The sequence below is a fragment of the Boleophthalmus pectinirostris genome, unplaced genomic scaffold (genome assembly GCF_026225935.1).
Source record: "Boleophthalmus pectinirostris isolate CB_2022bp ecotype Guang Dong unplaced genomic scaffold, ASM2622593v1 HiC_scaffold_21, whole genome shotgun sequence".
NCBI lineage: Eukaryota > Metazoa > Chordata > Actinopteri > Gobiiformes > Gobiidae > Boleophthalmus > Boleophthalmus pectinirostris.
In genome coordinates, this window is record NW_026571175.1 from 29,748,889 (window position 1) to 29,775,722 (window position 26,834).

General features: G+C 39.3%; 1 protein-coding gene and 1 long non-coding RNA gene across 2 annotated transcripts in view; one reads left to right on the forward strand and one right to left on the reverse strand.

The window, feature by feature from the left end:
* The window catches only part of macf1a (microtubule actin crosslinking factor 1a), a 325,705-nt gene extending 318,030 nt beyond the window's left edge, over positions 1–7,675 (reverse strand). The window contains 1 exon segment of the mRNA XM_055156981.1: positions 6,694–7,675. Coding sequence (XP_055012956.1) covers positions 6,694–6,820 — 127 coding nt within the window. The 5' untranslated portion in view covers positions 6,821–7,675.
* Positions 6,650–12,302, forward strand: LOC129410015 (uncharacterized). Its single transcript, XR_008632688.1, has 3 exons — positions 6,650–6,808; positions 7,670–7,828; positions 10,272–12,302. It is a non-coding gene; the product is annotated as an uncharacterized LOC129410015 (long non-coding RNA).
* Positions 12,303–26,834: the final 14,532 nt, after the last annotated feature.

A 26,834-nucleotide genomic window follows, 5' to 3' on the forward strand; every position in this document is an offset into this window, starting at 1 on the left:
TCACTTTTATAATGTTATTTCCTCATCAGAAACAAACCTGGAGTTGTGTTTTGTTTCATTCACACATGTTTAACCAGATTTCTTCTCGCAAACAGAAAAGACTCCACCTTGTGATGTCATGTGGTAATACAGGGAGTGCTCCACTGTGTTTTTAAACTCCACACACCTTCAGAATCAATCTGTATGTGGACAGAAACGTTTGGATAGTTTCAGACCTGGAATTGCACATCTCTACAGAATCCTGCATATTTGGGTTGAGTTCTTCTTTCAAAACACTTCCACTTCCAGTACTAAACCAGGACTGAATCAGGACTAAATCAGGACTAACCCAGGACTGATTCCAGGACTGAACCAGGACTGAAATAGGACTGATTCCAGGACTGAAACTAGGAGGACTAAACCAGGACTAAACAGGACTAACCCAGGACTGACCAGGACTGAACCAGGAGACTAAACCAGGACTGAACTAGACCCAGGACTGAACCAGGAGGACTAAACCAGGACTGAACTAAGGACTGATTCCAGGACTGAACCAGGAGGACTAAACCAGGACTGAACTAAGACTGATTCCAGGACTGAACTAGGAGAACTAAACCAGGACTGAACTAGAACTGATTCCAGGACTGAACTAGGAGAACTAAACCAGGACTAAATCAGGACTAACCCAGGACTGAACCAGGAGGACTAAACCAGGACTGAACTAAGAACTGATTCCAGGACTGAACTAGGAGAACTAAACCAGGACTGAACTAGGACTGATTCCAGGACTGAACTAGGAGGACTAAACCAGGACTGAACTAGGACTGATTCCAGGACTGAACCAGGAGGACTAAACCAGGACTGAACTAGGACTGATTCCAGGACTGAACTAGGAGAACTAAACCAGGACTAAACCAGGACTAACACAGGACTGATTCCTGGACTGAACCAGGAGGACTAAACCAGGACTGAACTAGGACTGATTCCAGGACTGAACTAGGAGGACTAAACCAGGACTGAACTAGAACTGATTCCAGGACTGAACTAGGAGAACTAAACCAGGACTAAACAGGACTAACCAGGACTGATCCAGGACTAGACTGAACTAGGACCAGGACTGAACTAGGACTCCAGGACTAACCCAGGACTGATTCCTGGACTGAACCAGGAGGACTAAACCAGGACTGAACTAGGACTGATTCCTGACTGAACAGGAGGACTAAACCAAGACTGAACTAGGACTAAAACAGGACTAAACCAGAACTGAACCAGGACCGACTGTCAGGGCGGGCTCGGAGGTGCACCCACATAGACCGTCAGGTGACTGCCGGCAAAAGGACCGGCTCAGATCGCACTTTGCGGACACCCTACTCCTCGGACTCAGGGTTCTCACTTTCTTAAGTCCAAGATTAGTCCTGGTGTAGTCCTGGTTTAGTCCTGATTTAGTCCTGACCCGCCCGTGTGTAATCACTACCCGCCTGTAAAATTCCAGAACGTTAAAACCTGCCAGTTTCAGCAACTATTTGCCCGTACCCGACCCGGTGCAGGACTCTGGTCTGAGGTGTGAAGAGCCACTCCCAGAAGTTCCCCTCAAACTCCAGTTCAGAGAAAAGTGTGAAGTCCCTGCATTTGCATATTTCTCAGTTTCATTTGACACACGCCCAAGATCTTTTTTTAAACCCAACGAATCAAAATAGCAAATGATGACTTCCAGTAATATTATCATGCGTTTAATTCACTTGTATTTTAAATGTACATATTTATGGAAATCCATTCTCATAACAGTTTCAGATTTGGAGGCATTTTAAAATTTAGGTCAAATTAAGTGTGAAAAAGCGAACTCTGCAGGTTGACATTAAAATTGTTAATTTCCTGAAAGTAAAGTTTGAAGCAGAGTTTAGGGAAAGCCCCATTCAATCCAAATGAGTCAGAGAGACAGAACAGAACAGTGAAACAAGCCCAGCGCAGTTAATACACCTCAGAGCATTTAGATTTTTTGGCTTTTCACGCTGGGACGCTTAAAATAACCGCGTAACTCACTCGAGATGCCACTACATATGAAATAAATGTTAGCAGCTTGTTCTTCTGAAACAAAACAAATGAAATGATTCAGAACAGTGTCATAATTTTACACTGACATTTCAACATCATCTCGACATCTCCGGCTCAGGATTCATGAACCTCCCAGGGATTCCCAGCCACCAATTTAGGAGCCTCTGATTTAGACAGACTGTTCTGGAAATCATACAACAACAGCTGTTATTGATGTTAAAACTGAATTTTCCTGATTATTTTTTTCCCCCGTGGAGTAAAATTCACCCAGAACATGATTTATTTAATACAAAAATCACTTTCACTTCACATTTCATTTTTTTCTGGATTGGAACCACTGTCATATTTCTTCCAAATGTATTGATTTTGGACTTAAAATATTTCTCATAATCTAATCAGATCAATTGCCAATGTGAAGCCAAAAAGTCAATAGGCTGAGCTAACAAACAGAAACTGCAAACAAGTAAATGTGTTAGTTTCAGAGTAGTTTCAGTGTAGTTAGTTCCTTCCTGCAGGCAACTGAAGAAGCAGCTTGGATGAGTTGCAAAAGGTATTCGACCAAATAAACTTTTGTCCAAATTGTCCAAACTTCTGACAAACTGAATTTCTTCTTTTGCAATGCCAAAAAGGTTTAAAGCAGACATGTCAAACTCAACTGTCCCGCGGTATAATTATGTTTGGCCCGCGAGATCATATCAAATGTGTATTAGAGCTGCCCGTCAGGCTACAGATATACAGACTGTAGAGACATTATTTACCGTATTTTCCGGGCTAATAGACACGCTCTTAAGCCTCTAACTCCATCAAAAACCGACCGCACGCCCCGCAATCCAGAGCGCCCTATACACGAATCTACTCGGGTATAACAGCACGACTTCAGTAAACTACAAAGCCGCACCACACGCAGAGCACGCAAACACACACGGAGCAGACAGCGACCGCACAGCGACAAACACCCACAGTCACACTCATCACTCCACGCCGACGAGGAACGGAACGAAAAAGCAAGTGCAATGTGCCACTTCTAGACACAACTGAACGACTGAGTCACTGCAAACACGCCAACAATCCGTTGGTCCCAGACAGCACCCTCCCTACACGCCACAACTGAACAAAGCCCAGAGTCACCGTGAACGCACGACAAACAAAGTCCCACTGACCCATCCAACTGTTGTGTTTCATTTAAAGTCCGATGCGGTTTATTTGTGAAAAAAGTTCGAAAATAGACCATTTAATGACAGTGCGTCTTATAATCCAGAGCGCCTAATAGTGCGGAAAATACGTTATTTAAAATGTTGTTATTATTTTATATTCTGCTTGTTCTGGATTCAATGTTTAAGCAAAACTATTATTAAACATTTATTTTAATAAGAAAAGGTTTAGCTTCACATATCTCGAAAGAGAAAACATGCAGATGTTGAAATCTTTCAATAAATGTTTAGTTTGGCCCACGACTTAGTCCCGCTTTTTAATTTTGGCCTCTGTGAATTTGAGTTTGACTCCCCTGGTTTAAACAAACTTGGAAAAAATGTATTTAAACAGACATTTTCAGGAGCCTGTGATCAATATGAGCGTTTATGGTCCGGTTTAGGTGTTTGATTTTCAACAAAAAGGTGACGATGTTATTTGGTCACACTTTTATATAGCACTTTTGCACCTTCAAGGCACTCAAAGCAATTTATAAAAAGGAACCACTCATCTATTCACACACATATTCAAGTGTTTTGCCCAAGGACATGACAACAGCGTCCATCTGTAGGACCTGGAATCGTACCTCCAACCTTCAGATCAGTGAACAAACGCTCTACCAACTGAACTAACTTATTTGAGACTTGGACAAATCATCTCTCCTGTTGTATTTCCAGGTAATTCAGTTCTTTATATCATCATCTTTATTCTGGACTCATGGTCCATTTTAAAAACAGACAAGGACAGTGACATTACAAAACAATAAACATCTATGTTTTTAAAAGACCACCACATCAGTGTCTCCACATACTGGACTGATCTCTTACTGCACTGAATCTTATATTTGTGAGTGACATTATTATTTCATTGTCTGATTTGTTCAGTCTGCAGATAAAACTGTACATTAAAATTCTTAGTGCAGCTTGCAAAGTGGCCACTTGAGCAGTAACAAACATTTCAGTCGCACTCGTCCATCGTGGCCTCCTCAAAAGCTCCGTAAAGCGTCATTGTAGGCACCTGCAGTCTTTGCAAACTGGCTTTTTTATAATGAGTCCAGAGGTGAGCTGTGTACAACGGTGAACAATATGATTTAAACAGTAACAACTTTAGATCATTTGTACAAGAACCAAACTTGCGCATAAGACTATTTGCCTGAGCATAGAGCGTCCTACACTGTCTGTACATATCATCATCATCTGTCATGTCCACAGTGATGATATGCCCAAGATATTTAAGTTTTGTTCTAACAGACAACACAACATTTGACAGGCAAAAGTCAGGAAATAGTCAGAGTGTGCTAAAATAGAGTTGACAAACCTCAGACAGAGCAGTGCTTACGTTTAGCACTTTGATTACATCAGCTGCAAACCATCAACAGCAGTAAAAACGACTCCCTCGGCAAAAACAGTTCATCATAATTAGCACAGGCCTGTTTCCTCAATGCCTCACAATGGTGTTTATTAAAGCGGCTTACAGCACAGAGCTCATTTGTTTGTTACCGAGGCTGAAGTTGCCGTTGAGTTTGAAACATGAATTATACCAGAGGCTTTACTCACACAAAGCCTAATAAGGACAAGTCTGAGTCTGGTACGAGCAACAAAACCTGGACCACAAGAACACTGGAGACAAGACGCTGTGAAAACGCCAAGATTGAATTCAAGAATGCTTCTGTCTGTTTTAGGTTTCACAAAAGTATCGGAAATCAGATCAGAATCAGAAACTAGATACTTATTTGATACTAAAAAAGTTCTCAGGACCAAAATGAGCCTTTCCTGAATAACTTTAGAATAATCTTGAGCTGTGTCAGAACAAATATAAAAGCACGTAGACAAGAATATGCCCCAATATAAAAAGAAAGTAGATTTAATGTTGTTAAAGTGTTGTTTTTTATCAACATTGTGGTATTGGAATCGGTTTGTAGTATGAGGTCTATTCCTAGGAAATATTCTCGGTTTTAAGGGAAATGTAGACACTAAAATCTGACAAAAAAAAAAAAATCACATTTAATTTCTCTTAAAAGTTCTATATTACAGAAAAATGACTCTTGTGACTAGGGCTGGGTATCATTAAGAAGCTGCCGATACGATACATACCTCGATGCAGTGCACTTTTGATCCAATACGATATATTTCCAATTGATTTGATGCGGTTCAATAAAAAATAAACATTAAATCATGGCTATGATACTAAAAGTCTTTGTTAAACCACTTCTTGTGCAAAGTGAATATGAAACACAAACATTTTAATTTAGCCTCCGCTTAATTTCATTTCTCTCCAGCAACTAGGTCAAGAATCATAATACAATAGACGGTTTGTAAAAAAACCCGGAAGTGCGAGAGTGCGAAGAGCCGTACATTCTGTGTTGGTAACGATTCCCGAGATCGAGGATTTAAAGCCGGAACAAAGAGAATGTTTGGTGAATTTTTTATCAAGCAGAAAGACGATATTGCCCTTCTTCCTATGGGATTTGGGAAAAGCTTAATATACCATTACATAAGTCACGACCAAATAGCAGCGATTGGTTAAATGATAAAAAGTACCCGCCTACTGTCGAGCGAACGAATTCTAACACTGCGAGGTCAGACGGTTTCTACAAAGTGAAACCAGTTGATGAATCAGACTAACTTTAATCATCAAAACAGTGAAAATGTCAAATGTGTTGCATAAACAAGTTTCCTTCCTCTAAACAAGCAACAAAACTGTAGCGCTGTAACAAAATAACTGAGTCAAATACACCAAAAAATACTCTTAGCGATATATCGATACAGCAGCCCATGATATCGATACTGTATCATCACATTAAACGATACGATATATATGGATATTTCGATATTTTTGCACACCCCTACTTGTGAGCTTTAAGATGTGTTAGAAAGCTGTTACCTCCTCAAAAACAAACCCGGAGTTGTGTTTTGTTTCATTCACACACGTTGGAGTGATTCACTATTAAAATGAATGAAAACGCTCTGTTCCACCTTGTGATGTCACAAAGCCATTTACGTTTTGTTCAGTCGAAATTGGCAAATCCGGGACTGAAATGATCCAAATGATTCTAGTGAAAGTGTATGGAGTTTAAAAGCGCAATGGAGCACTTCTTGTATTACAACATGACATCACAAGGTGGAACGGAGTGTTTTGTGTTTGAGAGAATAACATAGACTAATAAATATGCAAGATTTGTGAGTTAAACATGCGTGAACGAAACAAAACACAACTCCAGGTCTGTTTTTGATGAGGAAACAACATTATAACAGATCAGAAAAGCGTCTAATATCCGCCCTTTAAATTGCATAGATTAAACTAAACATTACTCATTGTGTTTTATAACAACAAACACACAAGAGGCGGGGCTTAAACAGGAAGTGCACGCTATACCAAATGTTCTGAATTGCTTAATAAGTAAAGAGGAAGTCTGCTGAGTCAACTGTATTGTTCCAGCATAGATTTTAAGAGTTTACACGTTCACAGTTTTACCTTGTTCATAACCCCACGTGCGTCTGCGGCTTCGGCAGTAAAACCAAAACCCGGCAGCTGTCAAAAAATGTGCAGTTATCACCAAAATCGGAGCCAGGACGTAGCGGTCGGAGAGGTAATCCAACATCGTGTTAAAATGAATGGGGGAAAAGTCCAAAAAAGTGGAGATGTGAGGCAACGTTTCAGCAAATCTCTATAAGAATTGAAATATGTTGCTTGGATAATGTTCACAGATGAGCTTTAATCTGTTGTATAGTCCTCTGCTAGTCTGGAAAGTTCTGCAACATTGCTTGAAAATGAGTGGAAAAGTTGAGATGCAAGAGCCAAAGTTACTCAAGTTTTGCCAAATTTTGATCAAAATCCAAATATTTTTGCTTATGTTTCTTGATCCTGTATTGTTTTGCTCCAATCTGAGACTTAACCCAAAATTGTTTAAAAATTTGGACAAAATTTGCAAAAAGTGGTAGAAATTCCAGCAAAAGCTCACCACGTTTCACCAAATCTCTGTCAAAATCCAAATAGTTTTTAGTATTTTTCTTTGTCCTCAATTGCCTTACTCCAGTCTGATAGATTTAGCTCAAAATTGTGTTTAAAATTTGGAGAAAAATTTACAAAATGTCATAGAATTTCCTGCAGAAATTCGCCACGTTTCACCAAATCTCTATCAAAATCCGAATAGTTTCAGTATGTTTCTTGGTCAGTTGTTCTTCTCCAGTCAGATTTAGCCCAAAATTGTGTTAAAAATTTCCAAAAAGTTGTAGAAATTCCAGCAAAACTTCAGCACATTTCACCAAATCTCAATCAAAATCTGCAGAAAGTTTCTTGCTGAGTTGCTTGCTCTGTAGTCCAGTTTTGCTCAGCTCTTCAGTGCTGTGTAGCCGTGTCCATGCCGGTCGGTCTAACCCCGGTCTCTCTCTCTCCCTCTCTCTCTCCCTCTCTCGGATCGGGGCATCTGAATTCCTTTCCGGTGAAGCAGAGGTCCAGACTGTTGCCGTGGCGCTGCCTCTTCAGAACCAGTAAATAAATGAACACGAACTAACGGAAATGTAAGTGCGGCGGTGAGAAGGAAACCACAGGAGTCGCTGCACGCACTTCCTCTACCACACCTGATGAATGTCTCTATGAACTCAATGAGGTTTGTACTCCAAGAATGAGCCTCTTTTTTAAAGTAAAATAACGACTCTACTTTGCACCGGGAGTGTTTTACGTCAGGGAACTCCAACCCCCAGGACCAGGACAGGTACCAGGACTAAACCAGGACTAAACCAGGACTAAACCAGGTCTAAAACAGGTCTAAAACAGGTCTAAAACAGGTCTAAGACAGGTCTAAACCAGGACTAAACCAGGACTAAACCAGGTCTAAACCATGTCTAAACCAGGTCTAAACCAGGTCTAGGTCTAAAACTGGTCTAAAACCAGGTTTAAAACCAGGATAAACCAGGTCTAAAACCAGGACCAAACCAGGTCTAAAACAAGGTCTAAAACCAGGTCTAAAACAGGTCTAAAACCAGGACTAAACCAGGTCTAAACCAGGTCTAAAACCAGGTCTAAAACCAGGTCTAAACCAGGTCTAAACCAGGTCTAAACCATGTCTAAACCATGTCTAAACCAGGTCTAAAACTGGTCTAAAACAGGTTTAAAAGCAGGACTAAACCAGGTCTAAAACCAGGACCAAACCAGGTCTAAAACGGGTCTAAAACATGTCTAAAACCAGAACTAAAACCAAGACTAAAACCAGGACTAAATCAGGAGCTGGTCCGTGAAATATTGTCAGATATAGAACCGGTCTGTGGCGTCAAAAATGTTGGGGACCACTGTTCTGCACTCAGCACTAATGGGAGTCTGTATAGTCACATTTTCATTGTGTTTTTGTGTTTTAAGATGATTTTCTGTATTTTACCTAAACAAATACATGAGTTTATGCCTCTTTTTACTGTCAGCAGGGATCAGATTGGTCAAATATACAGACACCTGGGATATTTCTTGTATAAAACTGGGACAAATCAATAGTTTTGGATAAATCTGCTGGGCTCAAAATGGGGACTGTCCCGTAAATTGGGACGCCGACTCAATTTGCAGAATGTTTAGAAGTTACCATGGTGACACAAAGCACAAGTTAGTAAACACATCTACAAAAAAAAATTAAGATAATGTGAAAACTCAAGAAAAAAACAAAACAAAATTGATTTAACCAAAACATTTCCAGGAGCCTGTGTAATGTTATGTGAGAGGGAAGATATCCAGGTCCTGCTAAATCATCTCCTTCTGGTCAAATTGTGTAAAATAAAGCTCAGATTGAAGTCTAACTTGAGTATCACAGCCTGCCTAAGTGCTTAGAGTTAGCGTCATACCCCCAGGGAATGTTGACGCCATCAGCTGCAAAATATCAACCAGGTCTCAACCAGGACTAAACCAGGTCTAAAACCAGGTCTAAACCAGGTCTAAAACCAGGACTAAAAGAGGTCTAAAACCAAGTCTAAAACCAGGACTAAAAGAGGTCTAAAACCAGGACTAAAAGAGGTCTAAAACCAGGTCTAAACCAGGTCAAAAACTGGGACTAAACCAGGTCTAAACCAGGTCTAAACCAGGTCTAAAACCAGGTCTAAAACCAGGTCTAAAACCAGGTCTAAACAGGTCTAAAACCAGGTCTAAAACCACGAATAAACCAGGACGAAAACAGGACTAAAACAGGTCTAAAACCAAGTCTAAAACCACGAATAAACCAGGTCTAAACCAGGACTAAAACAGGTCTAAAACAGGTCTAAACCAGGTCTAAACCAGGTCCAAAATAGGTCTAAAACCAGGACTAAACCAGGATTAAAACAGGTCTAAAACAGGTCTAAAACCAGGTCTAAAACCAGGACCTCCTGCTAAATCATCTCTTTCGGGTCAAATTGTGTAAAATAAAGCTCAGATTAAAGTCTAACTTGAGTAACAAAGCTTCAAGCAGAACAGTGTTTACAGTCAGCATCACACTCCCAGGGAATGTTGACACCATCAGCTGCAAAATATCAACTTATACATTTTGCAAGTGCCCAAAAAACAAGATTAGGTTTATAGAGGTTGGTATCCCGGAAGTTGTAGACCGCACACCGACCAATCAGCAAAGAGCCTGTCTGGGTCCCTTTTGTGGAACAGCACAACAGTAAACAAAGCGTCGAGATGGATGTAGATGAAGACAGACATTCTGTGTTGGCAACGATTCCCGAGATCGAGGATTTAAAGCCGGAACAAAGAGAATGTTTGGTGAATTTTATCAAGGGGAAAGACGTTATTGTCCTTCTTCTTACAGGATTTGGCGCATTACATACGTCACGACCAAATAGCAGCGATTGGTTACATAAAAAAGTACCTGCCTACCGACAAGCGAACGAATCCTAATGCTCTGAGGTCAGACAGTTTCCACCAAATGAAATTAATCTAAGCCTGCTCATCTCCATGGTGATGTTACTCCTTCACCTGGAATATTCCACAACAGAGCATTAAAAATATCCATCTTGCGTTTAATAATAATTTACATATCTTTTTTATTGCTGAAAACATGGATTTTTACATTGAGCGGGATTGTCTCTCCACAGATCTGACCTGTAACTTGGCCTGGTAGTGTCTTCTGCATGTGTCCGTGAAGAATTAGAAAAGTTTAAGGTGGGCTCTTCTAGAAAAGTTACACAGTGCATCTTTAAAATAGCTGCAAAAAGAGGATTTGAAATGATAAAAACCTGCATCAAAGTCACATTTTAAGCACAATTCCAGTTTATTTTTTCCTATATCCCACCCGGAATATTCAAGAAGTCAACTGATATTTTGCACCTGATCAACAACATTTCCTGGTGGTGTGACGCTAACTGTACGCACTGCTCTGTCTCACGATCTGTTACTCAAATCAGACTTTCATCTGAGTTTCGTTTTACCACAATTGGCCCAGAAAAGAACTGACAACAGATGAGCCGATTTGAAACGTCTCACACGCAATTTTGCATTTTTCACTTGCGTTATGAGACAATCTTGAAACTTTCTGTCAGTGTTTATTAATGTGTGCATCGCGTCACCATGGTAACTTCTACATTCCACCGTAGACGTACATGTAGAACACCTCCCAGCATGATGTCAAGGCAAAATATCGATACAAAGGACCTATTCATCTGCTTGACATGTCGGCTGTTGCTGGGGGGTGACGCGTCTTCTGATTGGAGCCTGGGTGATGCAGCAGAGTCCAGCAGTGACTCAGGTCTGACTAAAGTTACCGTCACCTCTCCCGAAATCTCCCCGATGTGAATGTGGGCGGGTGAGAGCGGGCGAGACAGGAGGGGGGGCAGAAATCAGCTGCTGTTTTTGTCTTAGCAACCGCCACATAAACAGTACACAAACTAATATCAGAGAGACCGAGCAATCATCAGAGCCAGAGTGCAATATTCAAGTGTTAAAGTGCAAGTAAAATTGGGTTAAAGATGCACTGTGTAGCTTTTCTGGTGGAGGGTAATGCTGTTTTATTACTTATTTTTCTTTTTTATTTTGACATGTACATATACATTTATATATTGTGCCTCTTGCCATCTTCTTTTCTGCTACTTATTTAGAATTTATTATTACTCAGAGTGTCATGGTCAGTGTGTGGGGGCCTTAGGCGAACTTGGGTTTCGGGCCCTCACTATAATGCAAATTTAGTTTGTTTTTAATTTTTGTTTTGTTTTTTTCCCCATTGTTCTTGAGACTGGAAGTAGTTTTTATTTTTTTGCTAGTACAATTACATTTTTGTTTACATCCGTTGGTGGTTGATGGTAGCGCTGTTTCTGGTAACGGTACATGTTTTCGTGCCGAATTGTTTCGTTTTTTTGGCCAAAAATATAAAGACTGAGTAAAACTTCATGCTGGAACTGTTAATGCTGTGCTTTACTTTATAATATTTCATACATTTATTGCTTATTGCTGAATATTTACTTAGTTTAATAGTACCAAGCAGCACTTTGCATTTATTTTATTTTCCCATTTGTATAATGTTAAAACAAACTGCTGGTTTAATAAAAACACAAATAAACAACAAGCAAGTGGTTTTGCATTTTGTTCCCAAACTGTACCAAAAATGATCCAAACCATGACCTCAAAACTGAGGTGCATACCAAACCGTGCTTTTTGTGTACAGTTACACCCCTAATTATCACCATTTATTTTTTCACTTTTTTATTATTTTATATTGTGATGTGTGAGCGAATGTGTCCAAATAATTTCCCTCGTGGATCAATAAAGTTTGTCTAAGCCTAAGTTTAATGTTATTGCTTTGTCTCTAGCTTTGATACTTTGCAGTGACATCATGCTGGGGGAGTTCTACATGTATGTCTATGGCAAAAATGGTCAGCAGAACCATGGTCACACAATGCACACATTTGCAAACATTGCCTGAGTTTTTAGACAGTCTGAAAACTCAACAAAAAAATACAAAATGGATTAAAACAACACGTTTTTGTGATCAATCCGAGTTTTCGTGGTCGTGTTTAGGAGTTTGATTTTCAGCAAAAAGGTGAAAGTGACAAACTGAAAAACTGCTGGCTAAAATGTTTCACAGCAAACAACAAATGAACTCACCTGTTGTAGTTCCAAGAAAGTGAGTCATTTCAGGTCAGATTGTGTTAAAACAAGGCTTGAATTTATTTCTAACAGAGCTTCAGACAGAGAGTGCTTCCAGCTAGCGCCACATCTTTCATTTATTACAGACGTGTTTATTGCAAAAAGGAAAAAAAAGAAAGTTGGCTCAGAGGTGTTTCCCAGATTTGTTTGCAGTAAACACTCAATCTCCAAGACACAAATCTCCAGCAAAACAAGCCAAAGGATCCAAGAGTCTCACAGAAGAATAAATCTATTTACTGGAAACTTGGAGCTGAGATGTACTGGATTACAATATAATTACTACAAATATTACTGCTATTACTGCAGTACTGTTATTATTACAAGTTTTACAGGAACTACTGCTAGTGCTACTGCTGCTGCCACTACTGCTACTACTACAACTACTACTACTATTGCTACAGTACTACTAGCTACTACTACTACTACTACTACTACTACAGCTACTACTACTACTACTACTACTACTACTACTACTACTACTACTAGCTACTACTGCGACTACTACTACTACTACTACTGCTGCGACTACGACTACTACTACTACAGCGAATACTACTACAGCAACTACTACTACTACAGCGACAACAGCTACTACTACTACTACTACTACTACTGCTGGGACTACGACTACTACTACTACAGCAACTACTACTACTACAGCGACTACAGCTACTACTACTACTACTCTACTACTGCGACTACATCTACTACTACTACTACAGTGACTACTACTGCTGCTGCTCCTGCTGCTTCTACTACTGATACTCCAACTACTACTGCTGCTACTACAACTACTACTACTGCTACTACTACTACTACTATTACTGCTACTACAACTACAACTACTTCTGCTGCTACTACAACTATTACTGCTGCTACTACTACTATTACTGCTACTACTACTATTACTGCTACTACTACTACAACTACTTCTGCTGCTACTACTACTATTACTGCTACTACTACTACAACTACTGCTGCTGCTACTACTACTATTACTACTACTACTACTACTGCAGAAATTTCATTTTTTATTAAGTAGCTCTTGCTCCTAATACTACACTTGGGACCAACAACCAACACTACACTTGTCTGGACCAAGAACATAAAAGTAAAAAGTATCTCCAAAGAACCATTTGCTTTATAGTTGGATAACCGCACCATAAAATAAGTAAACAAACAGACACGTGTGGAGGAGGATGTGGTGAGAGACGAGCTCGAGCCTCAGAGCTGCGGTGGTGATGTGACACGTGTCCACCGGGGGGCAGCGCAGGGCCACGCTTCTCACTGTAAACCTCCTGTACTTGTGATTCTTTAGATTTCAGTCAACTGCGCCGAGCCTCAGACCACAGCTTCTACACAGCGGTCTGTCACATTCACATTACACGCTCACCGCAAACAACATATTACAACTCAACTGTGTCACTGTTACCATCAGAAGTACCTGTTTTTATGTGGTTGCTCACTGTTATTTTCTATTTAAAGAGTGTATATTTTACTTCTCTGGGGTATTAACTTCTAAAACATCACATATTTAGATCATCATGTTACTTTTTATTGTTTTGAAAATGCTATATTCACTAAAAACAATCTATTAATGAGTAGTTTTATGAGTTTTGCTTTCGTTTTCGCAGCTGAGTCTCCATCCCTTCGCTCCACGTGTTAAGTTAAGCGCTATCACAACACAATCTTTAAGTATTTCTGTCAAATACTTCAACATTTCCTTTACATTTTCATCTACTATCAGATAAAAAAGAAAACAGGCACCATCATGTCACAAGGGGTATAAAAACTACATCTTCAGCACAGCAAATACACAATTAAATATTTAGAATTGGACATTAGACAACTGTATTTTGTATTTTTTGCAATAAATGATAGTTTTCATCAGTATGGTCCTCCTGGGTTACTTTAGATCCTAATATTTGCTCCTGTTACATCTGTCATAACAAATTTCGAAGCACAATATATTGCTACACAGAAATATTGTGATAAATGATAATACTGAAACTACTTTATGCCACTGACAACAAGCAAAATAAAGTAAACTGATTTTTTATTGTATATTATCAGTAAAAGGCCTGAGCTGCAACAAATTAATCTCAGAATGAAGAAATAATTAGTCAAAGAAGTATTTATTCAACGCTCTTTCACCCACTTTTGTCTTTAAACGCTCTTAAACCGCACTTTTTAGAAGCACTTCAAGATAAAAAATTTATTCTGTTCATGTCAGTGGAGAATTTGGGAAACGTTTTGCATCTTAAATGTGACATAAAGTTGGTTTATTTGTGTAAAATGCAGAATTTTCATGTGCAAAAGAAGAAAGAGATCCGCATTGCAGTTCTCTGAAGCTCCCAAATTTTTATTTCAAAGGCACCATAATATTTTTGTGTTTGGACCCAGAACACAGTCGCAGTTTTTGTTGGATGTGCATGTCTCTATCTAGTAATACAATGTTTATGTGCACCAACAAGTCACACTGCACCGACTCTCTGGAGGCTTTAAAACAGCTTTATCGTCCACAGCAACTCCTAGAATAAGGTGGACAGCTCAAATCTTACATTATTACAAACAAAATGTCAAAGATCTCGCCATTATTGTTAAGAAACTGTACCCAAGATAAATACTGAGCCTGAAAATATACTGATCCAGCTTTCATTTACTGAACAATAAGTTGACAGGCCTCGCTCCTGATATATGATAACACGCTTTTTGAGGTTGTGGTGAATTCATTTCCTGTGATGATGACTGCAGCTGCCAGCCACAGTGAAGAATCTATACCGCGGGTCAGGTCTCAGAATGCTGATGTGGGACAAATCAGACACAAAGACGAGACCGTGTGCGCGATCAGACCGGGTGATGTCAGACTATGAGATCAGCACGAATCAAAATACTACAAAACCATTTATATTTGGTAAAGCTGCAAGATTAATCTCAATTGAATCAAAATTGCAATATGAATGGACGCAATTAGCAAACCGTAAAGGCTGAAATTATTATAAAGTATTATAATTTCATCCACTTGAAGCAGGGACTCTCCACCCACCTCGAGAGGGCAAGCCACCTTTTTTCGGTCGAGAATCATGGTCTCGGATTTGGAGGAGCTGATCTTTATCCCAGCCGCTTCACACTCGGCTGCAAACTGCCCCAGAGCATGTTGTAGGTCCTGATTTGATGAAGCCGTGAGGACAACATCATCTGCAAACAGCACCGTATTTATGGATATTCTGTCCATAAATACAATGAACAGAACCGGTGACAAAGGGCAGCCCTGGCGGAGTCCAACATGCACCAGGAACAGGTCTGACTTACTGCTGTATGGAGTAAGAAAGCTGTCAAAAATATTTGTGCGCGTAAAATAGAAATCCGTGCGTATTTGGGAAATCCGTGCATATTTGGCTGTTGTTGCACATAAAATAAATATTTGTAAACTCTCAAATGACTCCAGTCGTACATAAAATATAATGTGTGTATTTTATCCATCAGAATACGAATTGAAAAATTACGACGTCATGAATTACAATCACGAAATGAAAATTTACGATTACACTTTCATCAGTACGAATACGAATTCACTGACGGAACTTTACTGTCAAAAATACGTCATCACTTCACAGACATTATCCATCGAGCAGAAGAAACATCGATCAAGATCAAGACTGCGTAGCTCAAGTTTGTAGCAGAGGGTAAAAACAGAGTAAAAGCACAAGGAGCTACAACAGCGACCAACAAGTGGGTTAATTAAAATCTATTGTAAAAATGTCTTGAATTCGGGAACCGAACGCTGCTGTGTAATATTGTGTAGAAACACCTCCTTTGAACGGGAAATTGCACCTATATGTTAGATAACATAGTGGAGCCAGTTGGCCAACATAAGACGTAACGTTATCCCAGGGCTAATTAACAAATATCGGCGTTCTCTGTATGTTTAGATTAAAACATTCACGGCTACTACGTGATTGTAATTCATGACGTCGTAATTTTTCAATTCTTATTCTGATGGATAAAATACACACAATATATTTTATGTACGACTGGAGTCATTTGAGAGTTTACAAATATTTATTTTATGCGCAACTACAGCCAAATATGCACGGATTTCTATTTTACGCGCACAATATTTTTGACAGCTTTCTTACTCCATACTGCCGGCATTGCGAACACAGCTCCTGCTCCGGTCGTACCAGACAGTCCTTAGCAAAAGAACCTGAACCCCATATCCCAGAGCACCCCCTACAGGACACCATGAAGGAGGCCAGGGAAGGCTTTTGGGTCCCCCTGGAGGAGTTGCAGGAAGTATCCAGGGTGAAGGAAGTCTGGGAGTCCCTGCTTGGACTCCTGCCCCCGCGACCCTGCCCCAGATAATTGGAAGAAAATGGATGGATGAAAATATCGCGTCCTATTCTGCATACAAATTGCTAACCCTATAGTTTAGATTTGTATAAACTAGGGACAGGCATTCAATGAAATTTTATTAATCGATCGTCAGGAGAATTAATGATTGATTTTCGATTAATCATTAACGTTTTTATAAAAGTATCACCATCATTATTACTATTACTAATCTGCATAAATAAACTCAACTTTACAACATATAAACCAGAACCACTGTAGAGCCACATCAGCCATGTTGTGCGCTGATGCGATTCAGCTTCTGTCGGACTAAAGGACACGGCTCAGTGGAATATGAGTCTTCTTTCTGTGACAGAGAGGATGTTGATGCTGATGGTGAGTCTGTTCTGTGCGTGTGTCGCAATGTTTTCAAAGACAGGATGTGTGCAGGTTTAGTGCGGCTCTTTATGTTGCAGTAACCAGGACACTGATGTGCATGTAAACACACTGACTGAGTGGTACAGTGTCTCCAAGGAGGTGCCGTAGCCCAAACGTGGGACTGAAGTCGCAACTCCAGTGTTTGCGCCGTCAGATGCAGCTTTGTATCTACGCACAGAAACCTACATCGGGTTTGTCGATTAGGAATGAACGTAATCAACAAAATTCTTAATGATCAATTATTGATAAGTCGACTCATGCCTAGTACAATCATGTTCTCAAATACATTGGATTCTTGAGTTAGTTTGTCAGTTCATAAGCCTATTACAGTCTTTTTGTCAGTTGTCCAGGATGAGTTAAAAATGTGTATTCAAACAGAAAAAACTGAATCGCAATGCTTGTCATAATTGGATTTTTTCCCAAATAGTTCAACAAAATTTTTTAAATATTTTTTTCTTAATTGATACTTTGCAGCGAATGCCATCAACATTCCCTGGGGGTGTGATGCTAACTGTAGGCTCTGCTCTGTCTGAAGCTCTGTTACTCAAGATAAATTAAAACACAGATTTAAGTCTAACGCAACTAAAACACAACTGACTAAAAAGAGCTGGTTTAGTTGAATCTACATAAAGTACGAGGATTTGTACTGTATTAACCAACTGTTTTCCAGTCACTCTCAAATTTTTTTTGAAAATTAAACGCCTAAATAGGACCATGAACACTTTTATCAATCACAAAAGGTCTTTCAATCCATCTCATATTCTTCCTTGAGTTTCTTACAACTGCCCGTGTTTGCTGCTGTGTGCATTCTGTCATTGGTAACTGCAGAACATTACATCACAGATAAACACGCAGAGCTCCCCCAGCATGATGTCACCGCACACTTTGATTCTAAAAAGCAGCAGAATGCACTTACTTAACCTACTTGAATAATTCAGCTTTGTTTGGCTGGACCCTGTCTATTGTTCTCTGTCCTGAGAGAAGCTCCAGTCAGCATCCTGCTCCAAACAGGACACAGCAAGGTCACAGCGGCAAACAACATCACACAAGCTCCACGTTAGGATTTTATATCTCGCTAAAAACACGGTGAAGCCAGTAAAGTGAATTATGGATACATTATACATTTTTAAATTAAAGTAGAAGTCAATATAGGTTGAAAATGATTTAAAAAGTCATCAAAATAACATCTATAATAGAAAACCAAAGCTTATGAATAGACCAGTGCAGTAGGTCTGTCGCGATAACTGCTGAAGTAAATATAGATGATAAAAAATAATATTAAAACCAAACTATAAAGCAGAATTATCCTCCAAAAATATTCTAAAAGTACAATGTTAATTCATAATATATATATTTTTAAATTACCACTACTTACTACTACAACTCCTCCTCCTCCTCCTACTGCTGTTACAACTACTACTACAACCACCTCCTACTACTACTACAACTACTACTACTGCTACTGCTACTCCTACTACAACTACTACTACAACTACTACCACCTCCTACTACGATGACACCTAGTACTACTACGACGACTACTACGAGGACAACAACAAACTACTACTGCTACTACTACTACGAGTATTACTACTACAATTAGTACAAGTACTACTACTACTACTACGAGGACAACAACAAACTACTACTACTATGACTACTACTCCTACTCCCACTCCTACTACAACTACAACTACTACCACCTACTACTACTATGATGACAACTAGTACTGCTGCAACAACTACTAGTACTACTACTGCCGCTAGGACAACAACAAACTACTACTACCACTACCACTATCGCTACCATTACTAGTACTACTACTACTACTACTACTACTAGAAAAATTACCACGACTTACTACTAGTACAACTTGCTACATACTACTACTTCTACTACTGCTTACTACAATTACTACTAGAAAAATAACAAAAAATTGTCACTAGTACAAAGAAAAAAACAAACAAAACAAAAACCTCATGATACTCAAATACTGAACCCCAAATATTATTGTTCCATTTCGTGTATTGAAGAGTAAATCAATACAGTATTTAAGTATTTATGGTGACAGGCTGACAGTGCAGTCACACAAATCTCTGATAAAAATACTAAATAAAAACATGATCTGTCTTAGTCTTGTTTAACCGTGAGAGGAAGCAGCTGCAGTAGAGTCAGGAGAAAGTCAGATTGTGCAGTGATGGATGAGAGAGGGACGGGAAGAGGAAAGGGACAAAAGTGTGACGGCCTTGGCTTCAGATCTGAACAGCTGCTGCAGAAAATACAGTATATACAGCATATATAGCACCTGTCTATTCAGAGTGAACACAGTGAACCTGGTTTACTGAATTGGTTGGTGATTAATTCAAATATTGGACCCAGAGAAATTAGAAAAAGTATTGTAAACAGACTAAAATCAATCTGTCTAAGTAAAAACCCAACAAAACCTTGACTTTCAGAAAGAATACGACAATGATTAAAAGTCCTAGATTACACAAAATTCACTCTTGTGAGCTTTAAGTCATGTTCGAATTTTGGTACCAGGGCCTGACTGATACGGCCTTTTTTTTGTGGCTGATATTATACCGATAACCAATGACAAAGTAGCTTCAAAATAGACACATTTGCTCACACAGGCTCCTCTCAGATCACAAGTCTTTACAAACAAGTGCAATAAAAACAAGCAGTAGTATTGTTGTTGGCCTGAACTGCACTGAAGTTCACTTGTATTTATTTATAGTCAGTATAGTGGATCAGACACAAGAGCGTTTAAAGTCAGTGGCTCAGTGTTGTACATGTGGATCAATGGCTGTAAAAAACGCATGTGAGTGACGTGAGTCTGGGGGTGCGTTCAGGGGCAGTACGACGAATAGACACAGACAAATTACTCCGCAGATAAATACTGATGTGGCACCACAAATTAGGACATTTATCTGTCTGTAAATTGGATTAAATGGACATAATATAGAGAGTCTAAGGCCCCATCCACACTAGTACGTATTCGAGTCATTTTCGTTGTGGATGCAGTGCTCGTCCACACTAATCCGATGTACAGTGTACGAGTACAGATCTGACCCGGCACTGTGTGGACGCCTGAAAACGCTGATACACTGATGTAGGTCTATGTGCCGCGAAGTAATTCACCGCCAAAACACTAAGAGGCTAGAATATATGTCCATTCATATATGTGGTCTATGTACGACCTGCAGACGTATAATCTCTGAAAACTTTAACATGAACCATCTTTAATGTGATACAAGCACAGACCAGACTCACCATTAGCAGAACACCCCTTTGTCACAGAAAGAACACATATAATTAACTGAGTCATGTCCTTTAGTCCGACAGAAGCTGAACCGCATCAGCACACAATAGCCGTAGCTGTTTAGCCATGTGGTTTTAAGTTTCATTTCTATAAAACGTAAACAAATATGGTCAAAACTGTGTGGATAGGGAAGGCTTGCGGACTCAGAAACGAAATGTCTGGATGCAAAGAGTTTCCAATACGGTGATACGTTTCAGTGTAAATGTAGCCTAAGCTTCATAACAAGGTATAACATGCACACGTGGACTATTGGCCCAGATCGGCAAGATCTAGGCCGATAGCCGATAATATTGGCCAACTGATAAATCGGTCGGGCCCGAGTTGTTACCTCATCAAAAACATGCGCAGAGTTGTGTTTTGTTTCACTCACACATGTTTGAGTATCCCTTTATTATTAGTCTGTTTACAACTCCAAAGGTCAAAATGCTCTGTTCCACTTTGCGATGTCACGGAGTGGTAGTTTTCATCTCCTTTTAGCTTTAGTTCAGTGGAGATCGGCAATGCCAGGACTGAAAATATCCAAATGATTCTAATGACGGTGTGTGGAGTTTAAAAACACAGTGGAGCACTTCCTGTATTACCACATGACATCACAAGGTGGAATAGAGTGTTTTCAAAATAAATATATATGCAGGTTTGTGAGTTAAACGTGTGTGAATGAAACAAACAAACAAAAAACAGGTGTCACCCCCAGGCCAAGTGTCAATGTTTAGCAAAATAAACACCTGCAACTGAATAAAAGCCAGACAGACCAGTTTAATGCCATACTGTGGAACATTTCAGACAAAGCAATATTATCTCTATTAACACAAACATGTGGTGTGGCGAACATTAAACAGAAAGTACTGTTAAGATTTCACAAAGCTCTGTATGTCTTATGTCTCTGTAGACTTTGAAACATCCTTTTGCCTCCCACATGCATCCAGACAGCTGTGTGACCTTTGACCTCTGCATAGGAAACGCACAGCAGAAACATTTCCTGCCTGAACGTGGACATGACCTCGACCCCGATCACTCACACAAGAGGAACTCAGCCATGTCGAAATGTATTTTTAGCTCAACGGTCCAACAATGTGATTAAGCGTTATTGCAAAATTCATATTATGACAAAGACAAGATATAAGACAGTAGCATGTTTCACAGACAGGGGGCGTCCTCAGGCCTGGTAAAACTCTCCGTGCCTCAGTTTGCTGCATTGTCCTCTATAAAATCTTATTCAGGCAAAATTAGTGGAGAAATCTGGACTTTGACATTTCAAAATCAGCAGGTGGTTAATGTTTTCACTTTTAGGTAACTGGGTAAATTAAAAAAACAAACCTGAAATTTCCCAGTGGTTCCTACATCCTGGTTTATAGTTTACTGTTTAATAAAAGAAAAACATTACGTAACTGCGTGAGGACATCAGACTCTTTCAGTTTTTTGGTACATTTCAGTTCCTTAAAGGTTCCATATTGTGCTATTTTTTGATTTCTATGTTATAATGTCGTTTCTTCATCACAAACAAACCTGGAGTTGTGTTTTGTTTCATTCACACGTTTAACACACAAACCACAAAACAAACACACAAAAAAACACTCCAACTTGTGATGTTGCTTGGTAATACAGGAAGTGCTCCACTGTGTTTTTAAACTCCATGCACCATCACTAGTATCATTTGGATGATTTCAGTCCTGGAATTGCTGATCTCCACTGGCAAAAAGGTAAAAAGTAGGTATAAAGTAGGTGTAGGTGAGTAGTAGTAGGTGAAAACTAAAGCTTCATGACATCACAAGGTGGAACAGAGCATTTTAAGCTTTGGGGATTTCTTTAGGAGTAACTTAAACATATGAGAATGAAACAAAACACAACTCCAGGTCTGTTTTTGAGAAGGTAACAACATTATAACATGTCTTAAAGGTCACAAGAGTCAATTTTCGTGCAGTATAGGAGTGGTCTCCAACCTTTTTTGCGCCACGGACTGGTTGAAAATCCGACTATATGTTTGCGGATCGGGGTGGAGTGTGGTTGGGGGCGCTCTTTTTGGGACGTGGAAAATTGAGGACTGGGGGGGTGGTTAGTGCTATATGTGCCAATCTGCTGGTAACAAACATCAGACAATCTTTTCACGGACCATGGGGCTTGAACGAAAAAACGAAATTGAGAAAAATTGAGGACCGGGGGGGGAAGGGAACTCTTTTCGGGACACAGAAAAAGAAAATATCGAGGACCGGGAGGGTGGTTCACGCAAATGGTCCAGTGGTTGGGGACCCCTGCAATATAGAAGAACCTTTTAACTTGATTGTGTGACCAGAGAAACTTTCTCCACACAAAAAGCTTTGATCGTTAGAGTTGATTTGTTTTGGGAACTTAAGGTTGCTGGTTCACGACCCAACTCTGCTTCTTTTAAATGATCCTCAGTCATTGCAAAGTCTACTTCATTTTTTATGTTATGGCACTGCTCAATCAACAAGACATATCCAAATAATATCAAAGATCCTTGGTCCAGATCGGTCCAAAGGTTGCACTTGAAATCGCAATCAAACAATCAAACAATCATAATGTATTTGTGTGGAACATTCCAACAAGGTGATTAAGGCAAGACAATGAAACCACAAATCAATCAAATCACAAAGACTGCAATTATTTAGGTAATAGCAGCTTTAAAAAGTAGAAATCTAGTCATATACCGAATGAAAAGCATGGGTGTCTGGAATGAGTATAGCAATTTATATTTCAGTCTTCTCTCGAGTGCTTCTTATGAACTGAATCCACATTTGAAAACAAAAACTGAAAGCAAAAACATGTTACAAACTTGGACTGGGAACAATAAAACTTTCTTCAACTCCACGTGGGACGGTCCTGCAGACGGAGTGGTAGTTTTGTGGTAGTTTTGTTTAAAGACACTTGATCCTTTCGTGATGAGAGGCGCAGAAGGAGCGATACCCCACGGAGACTACATTAGTGGATTATCATGTCCACCGGTTAGTCTAATGAGGCTGGATTAACCCGGACTAACCCTGGACTCAGACTGGACTAGACCTGCACCAGAACTTGACCCAGTTTACAGTCTGCACTTGAGACGCTCCACAGCTCGGGTTTCCTCAATGGAGCTGGAAGGAACTGATGAGAGAGAGGACAAGACCACAAACCAGATCAAAATAGACCTGATGTTAAAGGTGCGTTGCGTAACTTTTCAGGTTGGAGGTCCACAATATGGATATAAGATGCATTTATTCAATTATGGGCGTTCTTATTGGTCAAAAATACTTTTAAAATTAACCATACTGACTAGGGCTGTGCAAAAATATTTCAATATCGATATATAGTATTGTTTAATGTGATGATACAGTATCGATACCGTGGGCTGCTGTATCGATATATCACAAAGAGTATTTTTTGGTATATTTTACAAGTTATTTTGTTACAGCGTTACAGTTTTGTTGCTTGTTCAGAGAAAGGAAATTTGTTTATGCGACACATTTGACATTTTCACTGTTTTAAGGATTAAAATTTGCACAAGAAGTGGTTTAATAAATATTTTTAGTATCATAGCCATGATTTAGCCTTTATTTTTTTATTGAACTGTATTGAATTGATTTGAAATATATTGTATTGAATTGTATCGAATGTATCTTTGACACTGAGGTCTGTGTCTGTGTCTGAGGATCTGATTGGCTGAACTCCAGTCACAGTGACAGCAGGTCCCGCCCCTCCTCTTCCTCCTCCTCCTCCTCCTCCTCCTCTGTGTCACTGTGAATCACACTTTGTCTTGTTCTAACATCATTTCCTCAAACAAAGCCACACAGAAGTCACAGCCAAAGATTTTGTATCACTGCCAATACTACTACTACTACTGCTACAATTACTACAGCTATTGCTACTACTGCTACTATTGCTACTACTACTGCAGCTATTACTACTACTACTGCTACTACTGCTACAATTACTACAGCTATTGATACTACTGCTACTATTGCTACTACTACTGCAGCTATTACTACTACTACTGCAGCTACTACTACAGCAGCTACTACTGCAGTTACTACAACCACTACTACCACTACTACTACAAAAAACACTTCAATAACAACTTTAACAACTACTACCACAACTACTACAACTACTACTGCTAAGTAAATAAGGATTAAGTACTACATAATACTTCTGTTAAAGGTGCATTGTTCAACTTTTCGGCTGGAGGGTTTTCTACCTACTCGTCTCCATGGAGATGCTTATTTCTCTGCCTGGAATGTTCCGTGGTATGACGTTAAACATTTCCATGTAGCATTTATTCATTACGGGTGTTTCTATTGATCAAAAATACATACGTTTCTTCTGTGAACAGGGGCGCCTCTCCACAGATCTGAACTGTAACGTAGCCTAGTGCTGTGACCTGTTGTCTCCCTCATGATAGACAGGTTTAAGCTATACTGTGGAACATTCTAGACAAAGCAATAGCATTTACATGGAGATAATCAGGTGAATATTTTATTATCTATTTTGTATTATTCAAAAATATGTCTTCCTACCGCCTCTCCACAGACTTGACCTGTAACTTGGACTGGTGGAGTCATCTGTTTAATGCCATACAGTGGAACATATCAAAGCAAAGCAATAACATCTCCATGGAGACGAGCTGACGGCAGATGCTTCACCAGAAAACTTAAATTAAAGCTAAAAAGCCAATACACGTGTCAGTTTGAACAAATGCAAATTATTACATTAAAATAAGAGCAAGAGTTTCCTTAACGTACTTCGCGGTCTCCATGCGAACGGCCTTGAGTCACCCAACTTTACGCTTACTATCACCAACGATTAGTCAGGACCAGATAAGATAACAGGCTCATTATTATCATGACAGAGGACAATGGTCTAAAAACACACAAAGAAACACACGAGGAGAGCGTAGGATGCGAATGACTGAGCCCTGACGTTTCCGAGGAGTCTTTTTAAAAGTTTGGTCACGCTTGTCGTTTGCTGGTATGATCTACGACAATGTGTGTTTGAAGTTCAACGAGAAATATGTTAAGCCTCTGGTTAATAAGAGGAAATCTGTGACTAGTGACCCTGTGTTACTTTTTCGTTGGAGGTCCATCACCTGCTTGATTTTACGGATATGTCATTGAATGTTCCACAGTATGATATTAAACAGATCTCCTTTACATTTATTCAATTATAGTTGGTTTTATAGCTCAGAAATACCTAAAAACAGACATTCTGACTGTGAGCGGGGTCGCCTCTCCACAGATCTGACCTGTAACTTGGTCCGGTTTGGTCTCCAAGGTTTAACACTGAACTGTGAAACATTTCAGACAAAGTAATAACATCTTCAAATTCATATAAGATGGATTTATTCAATTACGGGTGATCAAAAATATTGAAATATCGATATATCGTATCGTTTAATGTGATGATACAGTATCGATATCATGGGCTGAGCATTTTTTGGTGATTTCATATGAACTTTGCACAAGAAGTGGTTTAACAAAGACTTCTAGTATCACAGCCATGATTTAGCCTTTATTTTTTATTGAACCGTTTCGAATCGGTTTGAAATATATCGTATCGAGTAAAAAGTGCACTGTATCGAGGTATGTATCGTATCGGCAAATTCTTATTGATGCTCAGCCCTAATTAGTGTGTAGTGTGTTCTTATTGGTCAAAAATGCCTTTAAATTGCCCAATAACATCTTCATACAGACAAACATTTGATGGAAGGTCCACCAGAAAAGTTACACAATGCACCTTTAACTTGAGAAGAGCAGGGTTAAGATCAGAGCTGTTCTTTCTTGAACCATGGGAGATCGTCTGAGATAGTCACCGGTTTGTCTGTGTCAAGGTTGTTCTCTGCTTTTACAATGTTCTGGATGGACTAAAGGTTTGTTCTTGAACTAGAAAGAATAAAGGTCAAGACTCACAAAGACACAGTTTATTTTTGTGTTGTTAACCCAAAACATGTGCAGAAAGATAATCCTCCAGCTCCTGACCACAACACCTCTGGAGATGTTTACTACTCCTGTCTGGTTTCTCTTGAGTCCATAAAAAACTATCAAAGAAACCAACCAACAAACAAATTTAAAGCATCTGGATCAAATGAAAAGATACTTCTAGTGCTATAACGAGTAAAATGAAAAGACTTTTAAATCAAAAACAGTCTATTCCATCCATCCTTAAACTACTGTGTGGAAATATGGGGAAATACTTTATAACCTTAGAAGAACAGGCATCTTAAAAAATTAAGATAAGAACCAAGAAAAAAAGTGATTATATTTCTGTTAGAGGGATTATTATAAGTATATATTTTTAAATGTGAGTGACGATTTAAAAAGTCTAACACTGTAGAGCAGAGGTGTCAAACTCAAATTCACAGAGGGCCAAAAATAAAAACTGGGACTAAGTCGTGGGGCAAACTAAAAAAATTTCAGCATCATCTGCATGTTTTCTCTT